This window comes from Oncorhynchus gorbuscha, linkage group LG02 (genome assembly GCF_021184085.1).
Source record: "Oncorhynchus gorbuscha isolate QuinsamMale2020 ecotype Even-year linkage group LG02, OgorEven_v1.0, whole genome shotgun sequence".
NCBI lineage: Eukaryota > Metazoa > Chordata > Actinopteri > Salmoniformes > Salmonidae > Oncorhynchus > Oncorhynchus gorbuscha.
The window spans coordinates 38,582,190-38,608,071 of NC_060174.1; the positions used below are offsets into that span (position 1 = coordinate 38,582,190).

The window sequence follows — 25,882 nt, forward strand, 5'->3', positions numbered from 1 at the left end:
AGTTGGTCTTTGAACATTGAGAAGTCTTGATCTGGCCATGTAGCCTGAATCTCCTGATGGCAGAAGAGGTTTGGCCACCACTCAGCCTAGTTCCTCTGTTTGCCTTTCTAGGGAGTTTTTCCTAGCCACTGCTTCTGCATTGCTTGCCCTTTGGGGTTTTAGGCTGGGTAGCACTTTGACAACTGCTAAAGTAAGAATTAATTACTTAAATATATTTGATTGATAGCTAGGAGGGATTACATACAGTACTAAAGTAAACATTTCATAATTCATGTAAAACAAAGTAAGGAAACAAGGCAAAGTTTATTGATCTTGTTTTGCAATACTATACAAAGTGCTGTTCAATGCCAGGGTGAAGTTTGCTCACTATCAGTACAATAAGACAGATTTTTCAATACAAAAGAGAACAGACTGAAGGGTTGAGCGACCTAGACAGGTTTAAAGTGTGGCCCATAGGGACACGGGAATTGAGTAGAAGAGAAAATACCACAATGATACATGAACACATTACAAACACGTAGCGATTTGATGTATATTTAAAAAATATATACACACACACACACTTGTCAAGAGAAGGACAGCCTATACTACTGCATGACACAAATGATACAGATCAAAATAATCTAACACAGGGCTCTCCAACCCTGTTCCTGGACAGCTACCATCCTGTAGATTTTCGCTCCAACCCCAGTTGTAAATAACCTGAGTCTGCTTATCAACCAGCTAATTATTCAAGTCTGGTGCGCTAGATTAGGGTTGAGTGAAAACCTATAGGACTGTAGATCTCCAGGAACAATGTTGGAGAGCCCTGATCTAACACCAACATTTGATTGACTTTCAAAGATCTACAAGTTTGAGTCGTACACAATTGCATTACATATCCACTTGCTAAGCATTTCTTTCCTGTTGGAAGATTCAATTAAGTCATACAGTAGTGAGGTACCGGTTCTAGATAAGGGCTGGTGATGTGGTACAATTGGTGGTCTAGAAGTACTGCCCCATGGTGTGCTGTGGGCCGTCGGGCCAGGTGGCATTGATGAGCTCCATCAGGCTGTTGTGGTGGGAGATCTGCAGGCTGATGTTGTCATTCTGGAGGGACGACGCCCCCTCCTCCTGGGCCACCTCGTGGAAGTAACGACAGATCAGGGGAACCACCTGGAAGAGAAGGGGAATAGGGGAGAGAGAATGAGAAACAAGAGGTGGAGAGAAGCCATTTCAAAAATAGGATATGCAGCACACTATATAGATTTGTTCTAGGACAGGACTCTCCAACCCGGTTCCTGGAGAGTGACCATTCTGGGTTTGGTGTGAACCTACAGTTGTAACTAAGCAGATTCAGCTTTTCAACCAGCTAATTATTCAAATCAGGTGTGCAAGATCAGGGTTGGAGCAAAAACCTACAGGATGGTAGCTCTCCAGGAACAGAGTTGGAGAGCCATGTCTGGTTATGTTAGTATTCTGCCTGTTATCTTACTGATTTAAAGCTCATGAAAGGGTTACCTTGACAACAATGAGTTTCTTCTCCAGGGGTTTTCCGTCAGGGAACTTCTCACCAAAGCACATGTGGATGGTATAGTCAGGAGAACCTCGCCTGTTCTCCTTAAATGCTATCAGCTCTGAAAAATGTTGATGGTTGTCAAAGCGCTGACAGACAGTCTTAGAGAAATGTGTACATAAACTGCAAAAAGTCCCTTCAGGACCCGGTCTTTCAAAGAATTCGAAAAAAATCCAAATAACTTCAGATCTTCATTGTAAAGAGTTTAAACACCATTTCCCATGCTTGTTCAATGAACAATGAACATGCACCTGTGGAACGGTCGTTAAGACACTAACAGCTTACAGATAGTAGCCAAAAATTTAGGACACTGAAGAGGCCTTCCTACAGACTGAAAAACACTGCCCATGAGATTCGGGCTCTTCACTGGCCATGGCAGAACACTGCCATTCCCGTCTTGCAGGAAATCGCATAGAACAATCAGTATGGCTGGTGGCATTGTCATATCATTTCAGGAAGGGTACCACACGAAGGAAGAGGATGTCTTCCCTGTAACACACAGCATTGAGATTGCCTGCAATAACAAGCTCAGTCCGATGCTGTGACACCACCCCAGACCCTGACGGACCCTCAGGCCTCGGTGTTATGCTCATTCCTTTGACGATAAACATGAATCCGACCATCACCCCTGGTGAGAAAAAACGTGACTCATCATTGAAGAGCACTTTTTGCCAGTCTGGTCCAGTGACAGTGGGTTTGTGCCAGTAGGGGACGTTGGCGGAGGACCTGCCTTACAACAGGCCTACAAGCCCTCAGTCCAGTCTCTCTCAGCCTATTGCGGACAGTGAGCACTGATGGAGGGATTGTGCATTCCTGGTGTAACTCAGGCAGTTGTTGGCATCCTGTACTTGTCCCGCAGGTGTGATAGTCCAATGTACCGATCCTGTGCAGGTCTTGTTACACATAGTTTACTACTGAGAACGATCAGCTGTCCGTCCTGTCTCTGTAGCGCTGTCTTAGGCATCTCACAGTACGGACACTGCAATTTATTGCCCTGGCCACATCTGCAGTCCTCATTCCTCTTTGCAGCATGCCTCAGGCATGTTCACAAAGATGAGCAGGGACCCTGGGCATCTTTCTTTTGGTGTATTTCAGAGTCAGTAGAAAGGCCTCTTTAGTGTCCTAAGTTTCCATAACTGTGACCTTAATTGCCTACCGTCTGTAAGCCGTTAGTGTCTTAACAACCATTCCACAGGTACATGTTCATTAATTGTTTATGGTTCATTGAACAAGCATGGGAAACAGTTTTTTAAACCTTTTTACAATGAACAATGAAGATCTGTGAATTTATTTGGATTTTTTAAATGATCTTTGAAAGACAGGGTCCTGAAAAAGGGACGCTTCTTTTTTTGCTGTGTTTGTGTTTATATATATATATATATATATATAAAGATGTGTCGGACAGTGAGCCATATTTACCATTTTCGTACTGCTGGAAGCTCAACAGTTGTACCATTTCATTTTGAGGAATCTTCCTGGGTTCAGGGTGTGCCTCTCTGGGGTCGCTAGTACTGGAGAACACGTGGCACTTGTCCTGCCGGTAACCATAGATACCAGTGTTTTGTACCTCGAGGAGAAGACCCCTTTGGACGCTTCCTAGGATGCAGTTGGTGTATTCAATCTGGTATAATTGAGGCACAAAGAAGTTAGTCTTGGAATAAAATTAAGTTTCGCTCGTCTCCAGTGCGTCTTGTTGCTATGTATATTGCTAGGGAATGAACCAGTCAGCTTCATATAAAAGACTAGTGATGCACCGACATTTTACATTTGACATTTTTTGGCAGATAGCGATATTTTCCCTTGCCAAAAAACATGATAGCAATATTTACAATTTTAGCAGCCTTTTAAGCATTCGGAACAACTTCCGGTGAAACTGGAGTACAGGTCATTCAAATAAATCACACAAATTATGGATATTAAACATTTAGGTACATAAGTGACTTATATCAGCTGAAAGCTTAAATTCTTGTTAATCTAACTACTATGTCCGATTTACAGCAGCTATCGCAGTGAAAACATGGCATGCGATTGTTTGAGGATGGCGCCCCACATCAAAACATTTTTCCACCGGCACAGGTTGTCATCCAAAGGGTCCCAGCTATAACACGTAGTGTCGTTTTGTTATAAGAAATGATTTGATCTATCCCAAAACGTCTTTAGTTGGCACCATCGATCCACTCGTTCAATTTGCAGAGAAAGGAATCCGAAAATCTAGCCCTAAACTTTGTTTCAACAAGTCAAAATACATTTCCATTTACTCCTCAGATACCCTAAAATGTAAATCAAACTTGTTGACCAATCAGGACTGCACGTCACAATTTAGTTCATGTTTTTTTTTACGTAGTTATTACACCATCACGCGTATTTCATAAGTCACAACGATTCATATGCTACGCTGCTAGTAAAGTTGTCTCGTGCCATTTTTATATTTGAGAATTAACCAATGATATTAGGCCACTCTTGGCCATGTTTAGAAACCTGAGTCTTTTGACACTATACAAAACGAGTCATCCCGCAGTGTGTGTGATTATACCCTGATGAAGACCGCTTGGCTGTCGAAATGTTGGATATTACATTTTTGCATCTGAGCTCCTAAAGTGCGGCTCTCCTTTATTTTCAAGTTTCCTACTCGCCTAAATAGGTGTGAGTTTCTTTTTCTTCTAGAAGTTGTCTTGTGCACCTACAGTGCTGGTCATTAAAAAAAACTAGCTTGCTCATGGATGCAAACAATGTTCTTCCCCAAAAACATACCAAAATAACAATCTGTTTCAGTAGGTAGCTAGCTAACTATATAGCCAAGTGTCATCTAAAATAACCCTAATTTATAGTTCTTATTTGATTAATGGTGGCCGGACGCATCTACGTGAAGCTAGCCACAATAAATGAGCCATCTTTAAAAATAAAAATCGAAAGGGGCATGCTTATTTAACTAAGAACAGATATAGCCCTTGGTTCACTCCAGACCGGACTGCCCTTGACCAGCACAAAAACAACCTGTGGCGTACTGCACTAGCTTCGAATAGTCCCTGCGATATGCAACTTTTCAGGGAAGTCAGGAACCAATACAGTTAGTTTGAAAAAGATAGCCTTTGCTTTCCTAAACAGAAATTGGCATCCTGCAGCACTAATTCCAAAAAGTTTTGGGACACTAAAGTCCATGGAGAATAAGAGTACCTCCTCCCAGCTGCCCACTGCTCTGAGACTAGGAAACACTCACCACTGAAATCCATGATAATTTCAATAAGCATGTCTCTACGGCCGGCCATGCTTTCCACCTGGCTACTCCAACCCCGGCCAACAGCTCTGCACACCCCACAGCAATTTTCCCTGGATCCATACAAATCAGCTGGGCTAGACAATCTGGACCCTCTTCCTAAAATTATCCACCGCCATTGTTGCAACCCCTATTACTAGTCTGTTCAACCTCAGATTCCTAAAGATTGGAAAGCGGCTGTGGTCATCCCCGCTCTTCAAAGGGGGAAGACACTCGACCCAAACTGTTACAGACCAATAGCCATCCTGCCGTGCCTTTCTAAAATCTTCGAAAGACAAGTTATCAAACAGCTCACCGACTATTTTAAATCCCACAGTACCTTCTCCCCTATGCAATCTGGTTTTCAAGCCATCTTCATCGACCTGGCCAAGGCTTTCGACTGTCAATCACCGCATTCTTATCGGCAGACTCAACAGCCTTGGTTTCTCTAATGACTGTCTCGCCTGGTTCACCAACTACTTCTCCGATTTGACACACTGAACTCTGTCTGAGGACATGTTGTCCGGACCTCTGGCAGTCTATGAGGGTGCCACAAGTCTCAAAACGAAATGGACGCACTTCAACCGATCGCATCACTACTCTGGACGGTTCTGAATATGTTGACAACTATAAATACCTAGGTGTCTGGCGAGACTATAAACTCCTTAGACTCATTAAGCATCTCCAATCCAAAATTAAATCTAGTCAGTTTATTTCACAACAAAGCCTCCTTCACTCATTCTGCCTAACATACCATTGTAAAACTGACTATCCTACCGATCCTTGACTTCGGCGACGTCATTTATAAAATAGCAGTCTGTCACAGTGCCATCCGTTGTCACCAAAGCCCAATATACATACCACTGTGACCTGTATGCTCTCGTTGGCTGGCCCTCACTACATATGTGTTGCCAAACCCACTGGCTACAGGTCATCTAAAAGTCTTTGCTCAATTGCGCAATTGTAATTACTTCACTATTGGCCTATTTATTGCCTTACCTCATTTGCACACACTGTATACAGATTTTTCTATTGTGTTCGACTGTACATTTGTAACTGTTTGTTTTTGTCACACTGCATTGCTTGATCTTGGCCAGGTCGCAGTTGTAAATGTGAACTTGTTCTCAACTGGCCTACCTGGTTAAATAAAAAAAGTGGACTTTTCCATTACATTTATTTTGAAGGCTAGGTCATTGACAGTGATGCAAATGAATACAAATTGTAGAATTATGCCATAGTTAAATAGATCATGCTAAACGAAGTTGGTATGTTGTTAATATCACACTGGATATATTATACTTTAGAATTGCATTGGGGGCATACTTTTTTCACTGTACAGCCTTACCTATGGATTGTGGATCAATGACATGGGGTATCAGTCTACTCAGTGATACCCAGAGAATATTAGCATCGTAGCTCTTATTGCGGGACATTTGTCAACCTGTGTGTATTGAACAATATTCCAGAGGAAAAACAATACTGAATCAAATCAAAGTTTGTCACGTGCGCCAAATACAACAGGTGTAGACCTTAGTGAAATCCTTACTTACAGGCTCTAACCAAAAGTGCGAAAAAGGTATGTGTGTGTGGGTAAGTAAAGGAATAAAACCGTAAAACCACATTTGAAAATAAGAGTAGCAAGGCTACATACAGACACCGGTTAGTCAGGCTTAGAGGTAGTATGTACATGTAGTTAGGGTTAAAAGTGACGATGCATATATGATGAACAGAGAGTAGCAGTAGGGTAAAGAGGGGTTGGCGGGTGGTGGGACAATGCAGATGGTTAGACAATGTGCGGGAGCACTGGTTGGTCGGGCTAATTGAGGTAGTATGTACTACGCAGATGTTTTGGTGTCTGATTACTCAATTCCCAACGTTGTCCTCAGAGTTCACTGTTACCCCCATTTCATTGATCCCCAATCCTTAGGTAAAGCTGTACAGTGGAATATGAATGTCAATGCACACCATAGGCTGACTGGGGAGGTGATTTCACAGTCATGTGATAAGAGCTACAATGCTAATATTTGCATTAACGCTTCAAAGTTGTGTTCTGTGGGTGTCACAGAATAGACTGATGCCCCATTTTATTGCTTCACATTCCAACCTTGTTAAATGTAACATTATCTAGTCAAAATATGGCATGATTCCACCAATTGTAACCTTCTGAATCGCTTTCAACTAGGTACTTTTATTTTGAAGGCATACTGCAAATTCCACTATTGTGCCTAATCCCTATTGTGGCTAGCTTCACAACACGGTCAGGTCGAGCGTCACTAGCCAGATGAAGCTAGCTGGCTGCTTATAACGTTAGCTTTGTGCAAAGGGGTTAAGTAGCTGGCTAGCCATTTATGTTCATGAACTGAAATTTCAATAGGTAAATAGTTACTCACAAGGATTCCTAAATCATTTCTAAGAATAGTGAAAATGACTGCAGTTTCTACTGGTCATATTGGTGTTAGCGAGGTACCAAGCTAAAGCTTTCTAGCCCAGAAGTTGCAGTCAAACAAATGATGCGGTATTGTAAATACAGTTAGTGGCCGGTGTTTGCAGACTTTTGTACAGCTTTGACAGGGCTACTGATACTTGGCTTACACGTACAAAGTCAACACGCACAACATTCTATAATAGAATAATGTTATTTGACGTGCATCTTTTTGTACACACAAAGACTCAAACTGTGTTCCATGGCATGTCGTGAAGCTATTACTGTGGAACTCCGGTAGGGCAACACCTGAACATTAGCACACTTGGTAACATTAGTGTGTAACGGTTCTCAGCCAGTCGCGAAAGCCAACATCATCCACGACAGAGCGGGTGATTTTTCGAGGGCAATGAAGCCATTATGTTGGCGTTAATGGATTTTGCCTTTGAGTGGTCTCACTGAAATATTCTTACTCTTTTTAAATGACTGCCTGACTTGTTAACTACTCGAACCACACAGCAGACATTGTGGGCTAGGTTAGGAATGCGGTGTTGCATGTTTAGCACAAAATTGTACGTGGCGTCATAGGTATGCACGTCAGCTTTGACGTCGGTTTTTCACGTCGCCGCTAAACTAGATATAGGGTCCATACCTATGTTGGCACTTTTAGCTAATAGCGTCCGATTCCAATATGTTCACTGATATAGCGTACAGCCCTAATAAAGACATATTGGAAAACCACAGGCATGTACACAGAACCACAGACAGTAGTGCTGGTGAATGGTAGGAGCACCAGGTGGGCTTCTGTACTGCACCTGTTTGTGGTCTGGCAACCCGTCAGTGCTGGGGAAGCAGAGGGGCTGGGTGTTGGGCTCAAGAGCATTACACTGGTAGTGGAGCTGAACCCTGGGGCCTGACACCTGGGTCTTTCGCATCTCGCTCCCCCTATAGGAGATGGTGATCTCCAAATCCCAGAGGGATGAGTGGACAGCAGGCAGGTTGAGCAGGGCATCCGGATTTACTGTTGGGAGATCGGAAAGGTCATCAAATAAGTTACATTGTACTGCATGAGTGAAATGCACTTTATTTTCTAGTACAGAAAATACATGGTAAAATGATATTTACGCAACAAGTTGGATGTATGGATTTCCTTGACTTGTGGCTGTATGGCCCTGGCATACCTTGGTAGTATGGCTGCTGTACTAGGACTGGTGGCACTGGGTGGTGTGTGTGTACCGGTATAGAATTCTCTTGAGAAGAAAGGAAGAGTTATGTCTTATGTCATTAGAAAGCTTTTTCCAGAATTTTGTATTTAAAATATTTGTCATTAACAACCCATTGTAAGGAGTTACTTTCTACAGGTGGGGAGGTGCTGTACCTGTATGTTGGTTCAGGTCTAGGGGGTTCAAGGTTAGGTTGCTAAAGTTCAGTATATCATGCTGTTGTGGAGGAGGATAAAAATACAGTCACAGATTTAACATAAGTTTGTCTTTGAAAAAGAAGAAGACTAGAATAATGGTTTCTATCAGGGCTGGGTTAAATAACCAGCTCCTGGTTCAATATAGATGTACTATTACTATACCTCCATGCCTAGGGGTGTGTTTTCTGTAGGGATGAGAGCACAGTCAAGGCCATAGTTCTCCAGAGTGATTTCTTCTCTGTGCGGGCTCTCATAGTTATCTGTTTAATATATATATAAATAAATAAAAAAAGAGCAAGAGGAGACTCAAGTTGGCTACCTGAGCTAATGCATAGGCTTTAGTTCAGTAGGCTAACAGTCTTGTGGCATTTAAGTTACACAAGCCATAGCGATCTTACACTCATTGATGACCAGGTAGACTTTATGGGGGTCGTTTGAGTCCTTGGAGTGGTCTTCCACCATCTTGAAACGCCTGCACAGGCTGTTCAGTGCAGAGCGGAAGTTAGTCTTCCACTTTGCCTTGTCAGTGGGATGCTCATTGATTTTCCCACTGACCACTGCCCATGCCTGTAACCAGATAATTGAACTGTCATCATAACAAGTTACTTATTAGATTATTATACATAACAAATGTAATGATTCATGCGCTGCAGTTCACAATCAAACCACAGCCTCTATTGCCTTGACTTTCTGCATAGCTCTGGCCACCTTCCACAATATATTCCTTACCCTGAATATTTTACGGTCGTCCTCGGAGCAATCCTTCCTAGAATTGTGTTTCCACGGGACTCTGAACTTATTGTTGTCAATAAAGAACAAACCAGTGTATTGCTCGGTCCGCACCTGTTCTATCAGCCAGTCAGCGAACTGAGGTTTGCAGCTGAAACATGCAGGGAAAAATCAAATAGCCTACATACTTAGAAGAGGGGTAGTATATCGGCAACATTGGTGAGTGAAGTGTCATTGAAAGAGCACGTCTTTATTCCAGAGAGAGACTACCATTGCACTACCTCGCAACAGTCAATGCAATATGTATTTTTATTTTTACAGTAGTCTAAAAGCACAGTACATTCACTAAGCATAGCCGAGCTGTTGGAAATATCAATCGAACTCTATTCTACATGTATCAATTTAAGTACTATAGTCCGCAGATTACCAGAAAATGATCTCTGTTTACCTGACGTACAGATATGAAAAGTGTTACTTACCTTTGCATCTTTAATGCTTAGACGCGTCGGCTGTTTGACTGTGGACGTGTACTACTGTGTCAGTGTTCTAATTGTTTTCAGTTCAATGCCGGGCAGAAACGTTTTATAGGCGTCGTGATGTCATATAGTTGGACTTCCTCATTGAACAGAGATGACGAGATGAATGTATTATGTATTCTCACAGTTGGTTGTGTACCTTAACCCATTGCCCCTATGTGTATCTAACTCGTTGATTAAGTGTAACACATTGTGTTGAGCATTGAGAAACGTCGGTCTGAAAGTGAAAATTATGCTGCGACGATAGATCGCACATTCTTAATTGCATCATCTTCTTGTTCAGTCAACAAATTGTAACGAAACAAGCAAAATTGGCAATTTTTCTGCAATCAAGCTGTGACAGGGTCATTAATATACAACACATAATAGCCTGTATCATAACCAGTGGCGACCCGTCATTCAGGGCAGATGGGGCTCTAAGACCCACATTTTTTTGCACAAAAAAATAAATATATATATATATTTTTTTTGTGGGGCTTGCATGTTATTTTGGCATTAATACGTGTCTCATATTAGTTTGCAAACAATGTAATATATATATATAATTGAGTTAATAAAGCTGCATTACAACCAGGGTCTCATTTTTGTTTTCTTGGGTAAGGCAGCTCCAAAATGTAGGTGTTTCAGCCTAGCTCAGTGCTTTCTGTGGTGGTGGGGCGGGCCAGCAGAAAATAGGAGCATTGCACTGTGATTGGCTCAGAAATCTGTCACTCATGGGGACCTTGCACAATCGCCTAGCTTCAGTCCTTTAGTAATGGTTGACATCCAAAGTTTCAGCCCTTTGGGTCCTACCATAGAGTTATATTACAAGTGCCCTTTCAAGAAGGCTCAAGGTCATTGGTCACAGAAATTACATCAAATCACATTATATGTACAGTAGTTTGATTGGACTGATCATGTCAACATCTTACTTTCACAATCTTAGCTAGCAGTCATCATCGTGAATTACGTCTAATGGCATTTAAAAAAAATCCTTGTCATATGAAGAGAAGAGAAAATATAGATGAAACGTATCGGCGCTCATCTGCCTTCGGACATAAACATTACACAACAAGTTGGAAATCGCAAATTCAACAATGAGTTGTTTGGAAGGAATCGTTGACAGTGGCTAACTGCAAGTATTGCAACTGGGATGTCAGACTAGGAAAATACATTTTGAACTATCACCCAACTCGGAATTGTAAATATATTTCTGCCGCGCACAACAAGGTGAGTCCAAAAATGTCTTATATGCTGCTGCATAAATGATGTAATATGCCATGGAGATATGGTCAGCCATATCAGCTATGCTTTTTAAAAAGGCAGTAAATGAGGCTGAATTAATTGTTTCGCTGCCAGACAAGGCTCCGCTGATAGCCAGGTGTAGTAGTGGTAAGGATTCACTCCATTGTGCTGGAAAGAAGCTCTGCTGTTAGGACAGCTATATGTAGGCCCTAAATGTTATAGTGCAATTAATGTACTGTTTAGTGTTGTGTTGTGTAGTGGCTTCGTTGGCATGCGTCAAAACACATTTGAGGGGGGAGTTTGCCCCACCAAGATTTTATTGCTAAAATCACCATTGATCATAACAAACATTTAGGATGTCAATCTGACTCTTATACAGAGAGATCAGCATTTATTTATATTTTGACAGCAGGCTGATAGCATGTAGAGCACCGAGCAGAAGTTCAAATGTCATACAGCACCTTAATATAATAATAATATAATATATGCCATTTAGCAGACGCTTTTATCCAAAGCGACTTACAGTCATGTGTGCATACATTCTACGTATGGGTGGTCCCTTGTTTTGGAGTTTTTGTTTTAGGTATTAGATAGATATTAATTTATTTGGGATTGGGTCTTGGAAAGCAGGTAATGGTAATGCATCATAATCATCAGTAAGACTGGATTAACACGGGACTGAATGACCCATCATGCATTTTACTCCCATCCTTCTGTATCAATCAAAAGTATTTATAAGGCCCTTTTTACATCAGCAGATGTCACAAAGTGCTATACAGAAACCCAGCCTAAAACCCCAAACAGCATGCAATGCAGATGTAGAAACATGGTGCCTAGGAAAAACTCCCTAGAAAGGTAGGAACCTAGGAAGAAACCTAGAGAGGAACCAGGCTCTGATGGGTGGCCAGTCCTCTTCTGGCTGTGCCAGGTGGAAATTATAGGAGTACATGGCCATTTAATGCCAAATTATTCTTCAAGATGTTCAAACATTCATAGATGACCAGTTGGGTCAAATAATAATCAGTGGTTGTAGAGGTTGCAACAGATCAGTTCCTCAGGAGCAAATGTCAGTTGGCTTTTCATAGCTGAAAATCAAGAGGTCAGAATCAAGAGGTCAAGAGCAGGTGCGGTAGAGAGAGAGAGTCAAAACAGCATGTTCGGGACAAAGTAGTACGTTCGGTGAACAGGTCAGGGTTCCCTAGCCGCAGGCAGAACGGTTGGAACTGTAGCAGCAGCATGACCAGGTAGACTGGAGACACCCAGGAGTCATCAGGCCAGGTAGTCCTGAGGCATGATCCTAGGGCTCAGGTCCTCTGGGAGGGGAGGTAGACCTGTATGTGACAACTGTAACATTCCATTTGACTGGTTCTAAAGGGGTTTTATGCAAATAGAAATTCAATGACATGCTAGTTTTGTTTCGACACCCCTATCCCGCTAGTGGATGGATGCTAGGCTATTAGGGAGTGAGAATGCACTGAAAGCATGTGTCACTGCTTAAAGAATTCTAATTGCAGGAAGTGTGTCTCATGTTATCGCCAGCAGTGGAAATTCACAAACAATTTTTTTTTTATCTCTATGCCAACTGTGGTCCATATGGTAAATTCTGAAGGTCCTTTCATTGCATTGAACAATACCTCCTGGGATATCATTGGGATTTCAAGCATACAGAGGAAGACAAAGGCCCCTAGAACCCTGCAACTAGAAACGTTTGAATCAGAAACTGAGTGCTTGCATCAGCAATCCACATATGTTGTAGGCCTAATGACTTTAAATCATATAGTCGTTCTAATTTTATATCAAAGTTGATAGAATGCAGATATATTTACTTATAAGTAAACACACATTTCACTACAGCCCTTTGAGTTCGATTCAAACATGACCTAATACATTCATTCATTCTACAAGGCACCCTTCTACTTCAGCCATGTTGCCACTTGCCTGGACAGAAGTAGTGGATTGGGTTGCAGTCCAGGGTTTGTGAGCTAACTATAACCCACAACATCTGCTATGAGTGATGTGCTCTTGGTTTGAAAGAGGATCCGGGGTGGCTCACCACAGATGGTTACTTATGAAACTTCACTGTAAATACAAGATTACGCATTGTTCCTATTTATAACCCCACATTTGTGACAGTGAGCTGAGTGAGAGGGGGTGGATACGCCCTCTTGACGCGAGAACCTCTAATATTGTCTCTCAGCTGGGCCTAGAATAACAGTTCCCTTTTCCAACCATTCTCTTTTAATACAACCACACTGACATGTAATAGGGGGAACACTAGGATGTATAATAATCATATTTCCTCCTTATCCTAGATCAGTGTCCTCCCACCCACACATCATGAGTAGGAAGCAATGGTAGGCTGCCACACAGTGATGAAAAAGCAAAAGTCATATCACTGTCTATTACTATTTCAGTCTCTATCACTACAACCACTGTGGCAGTCTAGTACTCTCTCTATTTGTCTCAAGCAAGCCTCTATTTAGCATAGGTCAGACTATCTTCACTGCCTCAGTGAGCCTAATCAAGGCATCACACTCTGGTTTACCTGTGGTAAATGGACTAAATGTAGTCTCATTATACCTATACAATACATGCTCCACCATGTCTGTCTCAAGAATGAGGAAGCGAAATTCACACTACCTGAACACTTCCCTTTTGCCTCTCATTGTAATTGTTGTTGTGCCCTAATCGGTGGTTTGTCTTTTTGTAGGAGCTGGCCTCTGTGACCAGGTGTAGGCCCCTGGACCGGCACCAGGGAAGGATGTAGCTCCCTCATTCAGATGCTGAAGTGCAGTTTTCACATCCCAATTCACACACACACGCACGCATGTGGCCACACACACACGCATGTGGCCACACACACACACACACGCATATGGCCACACACACACACACACGCATGTGGCCACACACACACACACACACACACACACACACACACACACACACACACACACACACACACACACACACACACACACACACACACACACACACACACACACACACACACACACACACACACACACACACACACACACACAGTTGGTGTGTTGCACAGGCCTTTGGTGGAGAATGGAGAAGTGTGGGTAGAGATTTACTCAAGTGTGTGTCGAGGTCTAAGGATTAATTCAGAAATGTTTAGGAAAATTTCTTGAAAAACTTCTTACTTTAATTTGTGATGAGCACTTGTCATACTAGGAAGTGCATGAAAATGCTTCATACCATTAAGACAGTTTAGACACTGAATTGTGGCCAAACTTTCTTACCAGTTTCTTACCAGTATACCTAAATTATTCAGCATTTTGCAGCACCGAGAGGAGAGCATGTATTGTTGAGCAGACAATTAAGAGAGAGTTCTGTATCAAAGATCCCCGAGAAACCTGTATTTTAGGGAGTTTTGAGGGGGAAATCCAAACTGCTTCTCTTTGGAGATTGAGACCATCAGAAACAACCATTTCTCTCTATTTTTCTCTCTGTCTCCCTCCACACCATTCTGTCAATCTGTATCCCTTCCTCTCTCTATATCAGTCTGTCTCTGATGTTCTGTCTGTCTGTCTCTCCCTGTCTCCATCCTCTCTCAATTGTCTGCAATTATCAACACTATCTAAATAGACTGGTATGTTTAATATCTACTGTAACTCTGTACCCCAGAGTATAGTCAGGTCTGATACTGTATACTGTACGTATAGGCTGGTTTCTTCACTATGAGTGCTTGTAAAAGGATCATAAAGAGATGTACTGTACGCACCCACGTGTCCCTGTATTGGCATAATACTGTTTGTTTTGGACTTCCTGTGGGTGTGTCACGCGGGACTAGGTGTGTGTGCAGGAATCAGATGCAGAGAGAGAGTACCGGAGTAAAGTGCTTTACTATTGCACACCAAACTGATACGCCCAATACAATACAGGGCGCAGGACACTATACCAGACAACCCAAAACCACAGGGTGTCCAGTATAGAAAACAAAATACACCACAACCTAATATGTACACACATAACAAAAGACAATCCCGCACAAAACAAGGGCGGGTCAAACTACTACATATAGGGAAGCTAATTAAACCAAAATACACACAGGTGAAACTAATAAGACAAAACCAACAGACAAACGAAAAAGGGATCGGTAGTGGCTAGTAGGACGGTGACGACGACCATCGAGCACCACCCGAACAGGCAGGGGAGCCAACTTTGGCGGAAGTCGTGACAGGGTGTTTATTTTCTCATCTGTGTGAAGGTGGGTATTGCATCACCAGTTGAAACTAGTTTTATCCCCAGGTCCAGGTTTGACCAGCTCCTGACCTGCCAATGATAATAGACCAACACAACTAACTGTCAGGTATATTTGATATTGTTTATATACAGTACCAGTCAATAGTTTTAGCACACCTACTCATTCAAGGGTTTTTCTTTATTTGTACTATTTTCTACATTGTAGAATAATAGTGAATACATCAAAACTATGAATTAACACATATGCAATCATATAGTAACCCCCAAAATATGTTATATTTGAGATGCTTCAAAGCAGCCACCCTTTGCCTTGATGACAGCTTTGCACATTCTCTCAACCAGCTTCACGAGGCAGTCACCTGGAATGCATTTCAATTAATAGGTGTGCCTTTATGGAATTTATTTCCTTCTTAATGCATTTGAGCCAATCATTTGTGTTGTGACAAGTTAGGGTTGTTATACAGAAGATAGCCCTATTTGGTAAAAGACCAAGTCCATATTATGACAAGAACAGCTCAAATAAGCCAATAGAAATTACAGTCCATAATTACTTTAAGACATGAAGGTCAGTCAATGCAAAACATTTAAAGCACTTTGAAAGTTTCTTAAAGTGCAGTCGCAAAAACCATCAAGAGCTATGATGAAATCAGGCTCTCAGGATGACCACCACAGGAAAGGAAGACCCAGAGTTACCTCTGCTGCAGAGGATAAGTTCATTACAGTTACCTGCACCTCAGATTGCAGCCCAAATAAATGCTTCTTAGAGTTCAAGTAACAGACACATCTCAACATCAACTGTTCAGTGGAGACTGCGTGAATCAGGCCTTCATGGTTTAATTTTTGCAATGAAACCACTACTCAATAAGAAGAAGGGACTTGCTTGGGCCAAGAAACACGAGCAATGGAAATTAGACCGTGGAAATCTGTCCTTTGGTCTGATGAGTCCAAGTTTTAGATTTTTGGTTCCAACCGCCAAGTCTTTGTGAGACGCAGAGTAGGTGAATGGATTATCTCTGCATTTGTGGTTCCCACCGTGAAGCATGGAGGAGGAGGTGTGATGGTGTGGGGGTGCTTTGCTGGTGACACTGTCTGTAATTTATTTAGAATTCAATGCACACTTAACCAGTATGGCTACCACAGAATTCTGCAGTAATGCGCCATCCCATCTGGTTTGCGCTAAGTGGGACTATCATTTGTTTTTCAATAGGACAATGACCTAAAACACACCTCCAGGCTGTGTAAGGGCTATTTGACCAAGAAGGAGAGTGGTGGAGTGCTGCATCAGATAACCTGGCCTCCACAATCACCTGACCTCAACCCAATTGAGATGGTTTGGGATGAGTTGGACCGCAGAGTGAAGGAAAAGCAGTGAACTCCTTCAAGCCTGTTGGAAAAGTATTCCTCATGAAGCTGGTTGAGAGAATGCCAAGGGTGTGCAAAGATGTCATCAAGGCAAAGGGTGCTTACTTTGAATAACCTTTTTTGGTTACTACTTGCTTCCATAAGTGTTATTTCATAGTTTTGATGTCTTCACTATTATTCTACAATGTAGAACATAGTTCAGATAAAGAAAAACCCTGGAATGAGTAGGTGTTCCAAACTTTTGACTGGTGCTGTATACACTGAGTTTACAAAACATTAAGAACATTTGTTCTTTCCATGACAGACTGACTAGGTGAATCAAGGTGAAATCTATGATCCCTTATTGATGTCACTTGTTAAATCCTCTTCAATCCATGTAGATGAAGTGGAGGAGACAGGTTAAATAATACTCCTTGAAACAATTGAGACATGGATTGTGTGTGTGTGCCATTAAGAGTGTAAATGGGCAAGATTTTGTCTCTATTTAAGTGCCTTTGAATGGGGTATGGTATTAGGTGCCAGGCGCACCTGTTTGTATCAAGAACTGCAACGCTGCTGAGTTTTTCATGCTCAACAGTTTCCCGTATGTATCAAGAATGGCCCACCACGCAAAGGACATCCTGCCAACTTGACACAACTGTGAATTTAGGCTGTTCTCAATATTAGGAAGGTGTTCTTAATGTTTTGTAAACTCAGTATAACCAGTGAAGGCTGCTGACGGGAGAACGGCTCATAATAATGTCCTGAACGGAGCAAATGGAATGGCATCAAACACCTGGAAACCATGGAAACCATGTGTTTGATGTATTTGAAACCATTCCACTAATTCCGCTCCAGTCATTACCACGAGCCCATCCTCCCCAATTAAGGTGCTGCCAACCTTCTGTGGTGTAAACATTCTGCACATTAAGAAACAAATAGGCCTACTTCATTAAGCACAGCTGAAGAAAACACCGCATCACTATTCCCTATTGCCACATTTAACTCAACCCTTTAGTAGTCTATTGTGTTCTTGTTGGTGCATAATTTGAACTCGGAGACAAAATAATAATCAATAGCATAATAGTAATGTGGCCTATTGAAATACGGTTCCTTTGAAAAGCCATAGCACCAATCTTGAAGCTTATGCACTGCTGCTCTCTACTGGCCGATAGCGATATGGGAAGATACGATTGTACGGCTGGATGTGTTATTTTCATCGCCAGAGGTCACTACGTGTTTATTTTTAACGCGACTTGACAAGATATTCGAGATGTCCCGTTGAATGTAATATTAGTTTACAATACACGACGAGAGCCGGAGAAGAGCATTGATTTCAATTTGAGACCATTTGTTGAAAATCGCTCAATTCACTAACGTGTTTGTAAGAGCGGAAAGAATGTTACGAGTTATCATACAAAATGTTGAAATTCTATAAACAATGGAATGAGGAATAATCAAAAAGCCTATTGTCCTTTTTACACATTATGTGGAGGATTAGGTTTGTGCAGCCATTTGACCATAAATAACGTAAGGACTGTTGTTGCAACGTGCTGTCCAGTCGAATGTGGTGCTGAAAACGACAATCCAACATTGACCAAGGGGAAAATCGCCTCAAACGAAAACAAAGTTCAGGGTGGTACCTAAAGTTGTATATGTATTAATACGTCCAATGTGCGTAATAACTGCCTCGTTGAATAGGCCTAGTTATAACATATTTGTAGCCTAAATAGCCAAATCCATATTGGCGAATATACGTTTTACGAATGACAATTGAGGCTTGCATTTGAGTGTTGGAATGGCACAGAATCCAACCGATCGTCAGCTGCCAATATTGCCAGGCAGTAGATGCTTGAATCTCTATGCAGACAATGTGCACCTGTAGCGCACTCGTTGTGCGGTCATTGGGCACGGCAGACATACCCACAACTCATATTACTTTAAATGAATCGTGTTTCTATGCAAGGTCTATAATTCTACACAGAGACACGCTTGCCTTTTTATTTTCCTCTTAATGGCTGTAGCCTGGATACCGGAGAGAGCGTCCTTGGTATTTGCGATTTTAAAGAGCGAGAGGAGAAGGATGGAAGGGGAGAGACTGATAATTTGAAGACGTGCCAGGGGTACATTGTCAAATTCAAAAGGCATTTAAAGCACCAAACCATTCACTTTTTTAATTCTCTCCTATTTTTTTTCTTTCTCTCTGTCTTGCTTTCCTTTTGCCCGGTTGCAGGCCGTTTGAATCCACCACTGGGCTTTCAAGTTGGAGACATTGGAATGTAAATGAGCCCAGCGCGTGCTCCTGGCGCAGTGAAAGCTCGGGATTGTTTATTGAGCTCCTGGAGCCACGCGCCTGGCTCGCGGAGTAGGCTAGCAGAAGAATCACACAGCGGGGCGGGGCCTCGCGGGGAAGCGTGCATCTCCAAAGGGGTGGGGTGTGGGGCGCGTGTTGAAAAGAGGAGTGCTGCCAAAGTTTGGGTCAGATCGGCTCGTGGAGTAAGCAAGCGCGGTCAAGAAAGACTTGGACACCAAAAAGCCACAGCGCTTCAGCTATAGCCACACGGTCCCCACGCGAAGGACACGAGAGCAGTGCACTGTCAACCTCTGTCTATATTTTCTTCTCTTCTTCTCTGTCAGTGAGGGTGCGCTGTTGCAAATCCCATCTGTCAGTAGGTCTGTCTCACCACCGACCAAGATGGAGACTACCACCATCACCACCACGCAACTGGCGCAGAACGCATGCCCATTTGTACTGACGGAGAGACGCACCACCATCACCCTGCACGCTCCAGCCCAGGAGTGCGCACTCTCCAATGACACCACTGCAGCCGGCTACCAAAGCAAGACCACCGTGCTGAAAAGACAGCGCTCCAGCTCCCCGGAGCTCCTGCGCTGCAAGCGGCGGCTCAGCTTTAACGGACTCGGGTACTCCATCCCTCAGCAACTCCCTGTTGCCGTGGCTCGGCGAAACGAGCGCGAGAGGAACCGAGTCAAGCAGGTCAACATGGGCTTTCAGACGCTGCGTCAGCACGTGCCCAACGGGGCAGCCAACAAGAAGATGAGCAAAGTGGAGACGCTGCGGTCCGCCGTGGAGTATATTCGAGCTCTGCAGCAGCTACTAGACGAGCATGATGCTGTGTCAGCCGCCTTCCAGTGCGGGGTGCCTTCCCCTACCATCTCCAACAGCTACTCCGCCGAGCCAGAGTCACCCCACTCCACCTGTTCCTCCGACGAGGGGAGCTATGAGCCCCTGAGCTCCGAGGAGCAGGAGCTGCTGGACTTTACCACCTGGTTCGACAGATACTGAGACACCGGTAGCCTAATTGTCGTTACCATCCCACAGCACCTGTGTATAGGCAGGGCACCTGTGTATAGGCAGGGGTTTCTTCTAACAGAAGTGACTCGAAGTTGAAAATAATGTCAATTTATTCGATTCACTCTGCAAGGCGAGGCACCCGTGAACACTCTTGGCACCAACTTGCTCTCTCTCTCCCCTCACCAGGCAGCGTTTGCAGGTGGAAAGCAATAAGAAAGAGGAAAGTAAAGCAGAGTTACCGTTGCTATGCTACAAGAGAGGAGGGAGTACAACGAACTGCCATTTGGTTCCCCTCGGAACAACAGGGGGAGATACTGTGTGCGCTCACGCATGGACAACGCGTCGAATGACTGCAGGGTGACGCTTGGAATTATTTATTTATTGATGACTTTGAATAAGTGCATTAATAAATGAAACAGCAGCGGTGCAGTCCGCACAGTAGCCAAGAAGAGGTACACGGTTGTGGCTCAAGGACTTTGCTGTTGACACCAGTTTCAGATAAGGGCAAGACTCCTTCAACTGACTGCATCTGATGGGGAGATTGTATCGAAGATGACCCGCGACCTGAAATGAACTTTGTGGGTGTACATTGCCTGAAATTGACATTCTTATTTTCAAATATAAAGACGTATTTTTGTTAATTGAGATAAATGAAAATGTTCTGCAACCACGAACACTGCCACTTTGCTGACAGTGAGAGCTCACGAGATGTGATAAGTATGACTGGACAACTGGACAATTGAATTGGCACATATGTCTGTGTCATGCGATTGGTCACAATATATTTGACATCCTCCCGTGAAAGATTGAAGGGTTTTACGTGGGATGGAGACCTTTATCAATGTATGCACTTGCTCTCCGTTTTTCCTAGCCTCCTAAAGTGTACATATGCGATTTTAAACAGATATATTTTGTGTAATCAGTTTTTTTTAATGAATAAAGATATCTCTATTTATATTATATTATATGATGTTGTTGCATTATTATGTGGACACAGTTTTGAATTGATTTTCTTAGCCTTGTCAAATAGTAGGTATAGGCCTGACAGGCATACTCACAAATTATAGGCTATATGATTTGATTATTATGTACACACACTTGAATCATATTTACAAATATATCTGATGGTCTGCACTGAGCAAACAGAGACTTCTTCTAAGGTTCTATTCAAAGGCCAAGTCTGACCATTTACCAAGCTGTTTTGGCACACAAGGGAGAACTGCGCAGCTGTGTGAACACTCAATAACCATTTAAAGACGTGCACCATGCCTTGCGCGTGGTCTGTATAAAGAACGGGGAGATTAATATTAGGTTTCATGCACTGCATTGTTTCCTTTTCATTCGCTTTCTCTCCTCTCAATAACACAGAGGGCCTGGAGCGGAGGGTGGGAGGGAAGGCGATATAGTATATATATATATATATGAGAGAGAGAGAGAGAGATGGAGGGAGAGGTATATACTATTCACTTTCTTCAGAGGGAGGGAGGGTAGGCGGGCGGGCTGGCGGGCGATAGAGAGAGATGGAGGGAGGGAGAGGTGTATATACTATTCACTTTCTTCAAAGGGCTAGGCCCTATAGTTACTTTGAAATATGGCTCAGCGAAAGTCAGGAAGACAATGCAGCGGGTCAAAAATTCTTATTGGCCGATTGAGAACAGTCTACATAAAACCTTGGTTTGTAGACTACTTTTATCCCCGACTGTGTTTTTCAGGGCGCACACAACCCAATCAAAAAGCACAACACCCCATTGTGCGCACCATTGTGTCTGTCTTTGCGACTCATTATGCGTAATATGAGGGAGCCTCCATTGTAAATAAACATCGATGCCAGAATCTACGAGACAGAAAAATAAATAACTCGTTTAATTTCACCTGGTATAGGCTACATTATCTCTCGTTGGAATCATAATAAAACCCAACTGTAAGAGCTGGGATCGAGGCTGATATAATATGCAAGGCCAATATGTTTTGCGTCATTTGGGTTGAATTCTAAAACATGCTAACTCCGGATTTACAAAACGGATACCAACATTTTGATAAGCAATGGAATGAGTCTACACTCTTAGAATAATAGCATCTGGATGCTTCATACATGGCACCCCTTAAGGCTCTATATAGAACTGAACCCCATATAGAACCCTATATGGAACCCAAGGGTTCTATATGGAAACAATTTTGAAGAAAAACCCCTGGGCCTCTGTTCAAAGAACCCTACAAAGGGGTTCTACACTGAACAAAAATATAAATGCAACATAAATGCAACAATCTTAAAGGTTTTACTGAGTTACAGTTCAGTCAAATGTTTCAGGTAGCCTTCCACAAGCTTCCCACAATAAGTTGGGTGAATTTTGGCCCATTCCTCCTGACAGAGCTGGTGTAACTGAATCAGATTTGTAGGCCTCCTTGCTCGCACACGCTTTTTCAGTTCTGCCCACAAATTTTCTATGGGATTGAGGTCATGGCTTTGTGATGGCCACTCCAATACTTTGACTTTGTTGTCCTTAAGCCATATTGCCAAAACTTTGGAAGTATGCTTGGGATCATTGTCCATTTGGAAGACTAATTTGTGACAAAGCTTTAACTTATGTCTTGAGATGTTGCTTCACTATATCCACATAATTTTCCATCCTCTTGATGCCATCTATTTTGTGAAGTGCACCAGTCCCTCCTGCAACAAAGCACCCCCACAACATGATGCTGACACCCCCTATTTTTGTTTCATCAGACCAAAAAGTATGATCTTTGTCCCCATGTGCAGTTGCAAACCATAGTCTGCCATTTTATGGCGGTTTTGGAGCAGTGGCTTCTTCTTGCTGAGTGGCCTTTCAGGTTATGTTGATATAGGACTCGTTTCGGCTTGTCACCAAAAACACTCAAACTTTTACAGATGCACCATCGAGAGCATCCTGTCTGGCTGTATCACCGCCTGGTACGTAAATTGCTCCGCCCATAACCGTAAGGCTCTCCAGAGGGTAGTGAGGTCTGCAGAACGTATCACCGGGGGCAAACTACATGCCCTCCAGGACACCTACACCACCTGATGTCACAGGAAGGCCAAAAACATCATCAAGGACAACAACAACCCGAGGCACTGCATGTTCACCCCGCTATCATCCAGAAGGCGAGGTCAGTACAGGTGCATCAAAGCGGGGACCGAGAGACTGAAAAACAGCTTCTATCTCAAGGCCATCAAACTGTTAAACAGCCATCACTAACATTGAGTGGCTGCTGCCAACATACTGACTCAACTCTAGCCACTTTAATAATGGAAAATTGATGTAATACATGTATCACTAGCCACTTTAAACAATGCCACTTTACTATAATGTTTACATTCCCTACATTACTCATCTCAAATGCATATACTGTACTCTATACCATCTACTGCATCTTGCCTATGCCGTTCGGCCATCGCTCATTCATATATCTTTATGTACATATTCTTATTCATTCCTTTACTCTTGTGTGTATAAGGTAGTTGTTGTGAAATTGTTAGGTTAGATTACTTGTTAGATATTACTGCATGGTCTGAACTAGAAGCACAAGCATTTCGCTACACTCGCATTAACAGCTTCTAACCATGTGTATGTGACAAATAAAATTTGATTTGATTTGTTTTACTGTGAAAATAGATACTTTTGTACCTGTTTCCTCCAGCATCTTCACAAGGTCCTTTGCTGTTGTTCTGGGATTGATTTTCACTTTTCGCACCAAAGTACATTCATCTCTAGGAGACAGAATGTGTCTCCTTCCTGAGTGGTATGACGGCTGCGTGGTCCCATGGTGTTTATACTTGCATACCATTGTTTGTACAGCTGAACGTGGTACCTTCAGGCATTTGGAATTTGCTCCCAAGGGTGAACTAGTCTTGTGGAGGTCTACAATTTTCTTCTGAGGTCTTGGCTGATTTATTTGGATTTTCCCATGATGTCAAGCAAAGATGCACCGAGTTTGAAGGTGGGCCTTGAAATACATTCACAGGTACACCTCCAATTGACTCAAGTGATGTCAATTAGCCTATCAGAAGATTCTAAAGCCATGACTTCATTTTCTGTAATTTTCCAAGCTGTTTAAAGGCACAGTCAACTTAGTGTAAGTAAACTTCTGACCCACTGAAATTGTGATACAGTGAATTATAAGTGAAATAATCTGTCTGCCAATAATTGTTGGAAAAAGTACTTGTGTCATGCATAAAGTAGATGTCCTAACTGACTTGCCAAAACTATAGTTTGTTAACAACAAATGTGTGGAGTGGTTGAAAATGAGTTTTAATGACTCCAACCTAAGTGTATGTAAACTTCCAACTTCAACTGTATATCTCAAATACTCCAGTATCCCTGCACATTGTACATTTTACCCTGTATACTCCTCTCTTTTTTCTTATTTCTTGTGTTTTCTTTATGATACAGTATACAGTGTATTCGGAAAGAATTCAGACTCCTTGACTTTTCCCACATTTTGTTACATTACAGCGTTATTCTAAATTGGATTAAATAAATCAATTTCCTCATCAATCTACACGCAAAACCCCATAGTGACAAAGCGCGAAAACAGATTATTTTGAAATATTTGCAAATGTAAAAAAACAACAACAACATAAAAATGATCATAATTTACATAAATATTCAGACCCTTTGCTATGAGATTCAAAATTGAGTTCAGATGCATCCTGTTTCCATTGATCATCCTTTAGATGTTTCTACAACATGATTGGATTCCACCTGTTGTAAATTCAATTAATTAGACATCATTTGGAAAGGCACACCTGTCTATATAAGGTCCCACAGTTGACAGTGCATGTCAGAGCAAAAACCAAGCCATGAGGTCGAAGGAACTGTTCGTAGAGCTTCGAGGCAGGATTGTGTTGAGGAACAGATCTGGGGAGTTGACCAAGAACCTGATGGTCACTCTGACAGAGGTCCATTTCCTCTGTGGAGACGGGAGAACATTCCAGAAGGACAATCATCTCTGCAGCACTCCACCAATCAGGCCGTTATGGTAGAGTGGCCAGACGGAAGCCACTCCTCAGTGAAACGCACATGACAGCCTGCTTGGAATTTGCCAAAGGGCACCTAAATGACTTTCAGACTATGAGAAACAAGATTCTCTGGTCTGATGATACCAAGATTGAACTCTTTGTCATGAATGCCAAGCATCATGTCTGGAGGAAACCTGGCACCATCCCTACGGGGATGGCAACATCATACTGTGAGGATGTTTTTCAGCGGCAGGGACTGGCAAAATAGTTAGGATCGAGGGAAAGATGAACGGAGAAAAGTATAGAGAGATACTTGATGAAAACCTGCTCCAGAGCGCTCAGGAATTTCAGACTGGGCGAAGGTTCACCTTCCAACAGGACATCAACCCTAAGCACACAGCCAAGACAACGCAGGAGTGGATTCGGGACAAGTCTCTGAATGTCTTTGAGTGGCCCAACCGGAGTCTGGACTTGAACCCAATCAAACAACTCTGGAGAGACCTGAAAATAGCTGTCCGGCTGAATCTGTAGTTAGAGAGTTCTTCCTTAAGCCACTTCAGATCCTGTCGACAAAATCCAACTAGAAACTTGTACACCGTTTCGGGCAGAGAGGACGGAGATATGAGAACCCAATCGTTGACAAATTTGCTTTCTTTAAAGATAAAACAATGATTAAAACCCTGGGTAAAAGACTTGTTGACACGAACGTAGGCATGAATGATCAGTTCCTGAAGGAAATTGCAGAACGGTGCAAAGTTCTGTACCCAATCTTCAAGGAGAATAGATTAAAGGGAAGTGTGTTGCTCTCGTAGTCGATAAAGGGAATATTGATAACCAAAAGTTCCGAGACACAAAGACAACTCCATGGCTATTCT

General features: G+C 42.6%; 2 protein-coding genes across 2 annotated transcripts; one reads left to right on the top strand and one right to left on the bottom strand.

The window, feature by feature from the left end:
• Nucleotides 1–284: 284 nt before the first annotated feature.
• LOC124002100 (interferon regulatory factor 3-like) lies at nt 285–10,017 on the bottom strand. Its single transcript, XM_046309383.1, has 10 exons — nt 9,859–10,017; nt 9,380–9,530; nt 9,049–9,217; nt 8,813–8,910; nt 8,609–8,669; nt 8,412–8,480; nt 8,046–8,251; nt 2,975–3,176; nt 1,501–1,616; nt 285–1,155 (listed from the first exon to the last, which is right to left on the bottom strand). The coding sequence occupies exons 1-10, from the start codon at nt 9,864–9,866 to the stop codon at nt 985–987; spliced, it is 1,251 nt and encodes a 416-aa protein (XP_046165339.1). The 5' UTR covers nt 9,867–10,017; the 3' UTR covers nt 285–984.
• A 9,170-nt stretch (nt 10,018–19,187) lies between these two features.
• LOC124002109 (achaete-scute homolog 1b-like) lies at nt 19,188–20,982 on the top strand. Its single transcript, XM_046309393.1, has one exon. It carries the CDS (start codon nt 19,409–19,411, stop codon nt 20,018–20,020), a length of 612 nt encoding a protein of 203 aa, XP_046165349.1. The 5' UTR covers nt 19,188–19,408; the 3' UTR covers nt 20,021–20,982.
• Nucleotides 20,983–25,882: the final 4,900 nt, after the last annotated feature.

Bases quoted from the DNA above. Each gene is read 5' to 3' on its own strand.
- LOC124002100 (XM_046309383.1), bottom strand. The intron at 8,670-8,812 runs GTATAGTAATAG...CCTCCACAACAG, and splicing joins ACACACCCCTAGGCATGGAG to CATGATATACTGAACTTTAG. The intron at 3,177-8,045 runs GTGCAGTACAGA...CAATTATACCAG, and splicing joins GGTTGCCAGACCACAAACAG to ATTGAATACACCAACTGCAT.
- LOC124002109 (XM_046309393.1), top strand. From the start codon at position 19,409: ATGGAGACTACCACCATCACCACCACGCAACTGGCGCAGAACGCATGC.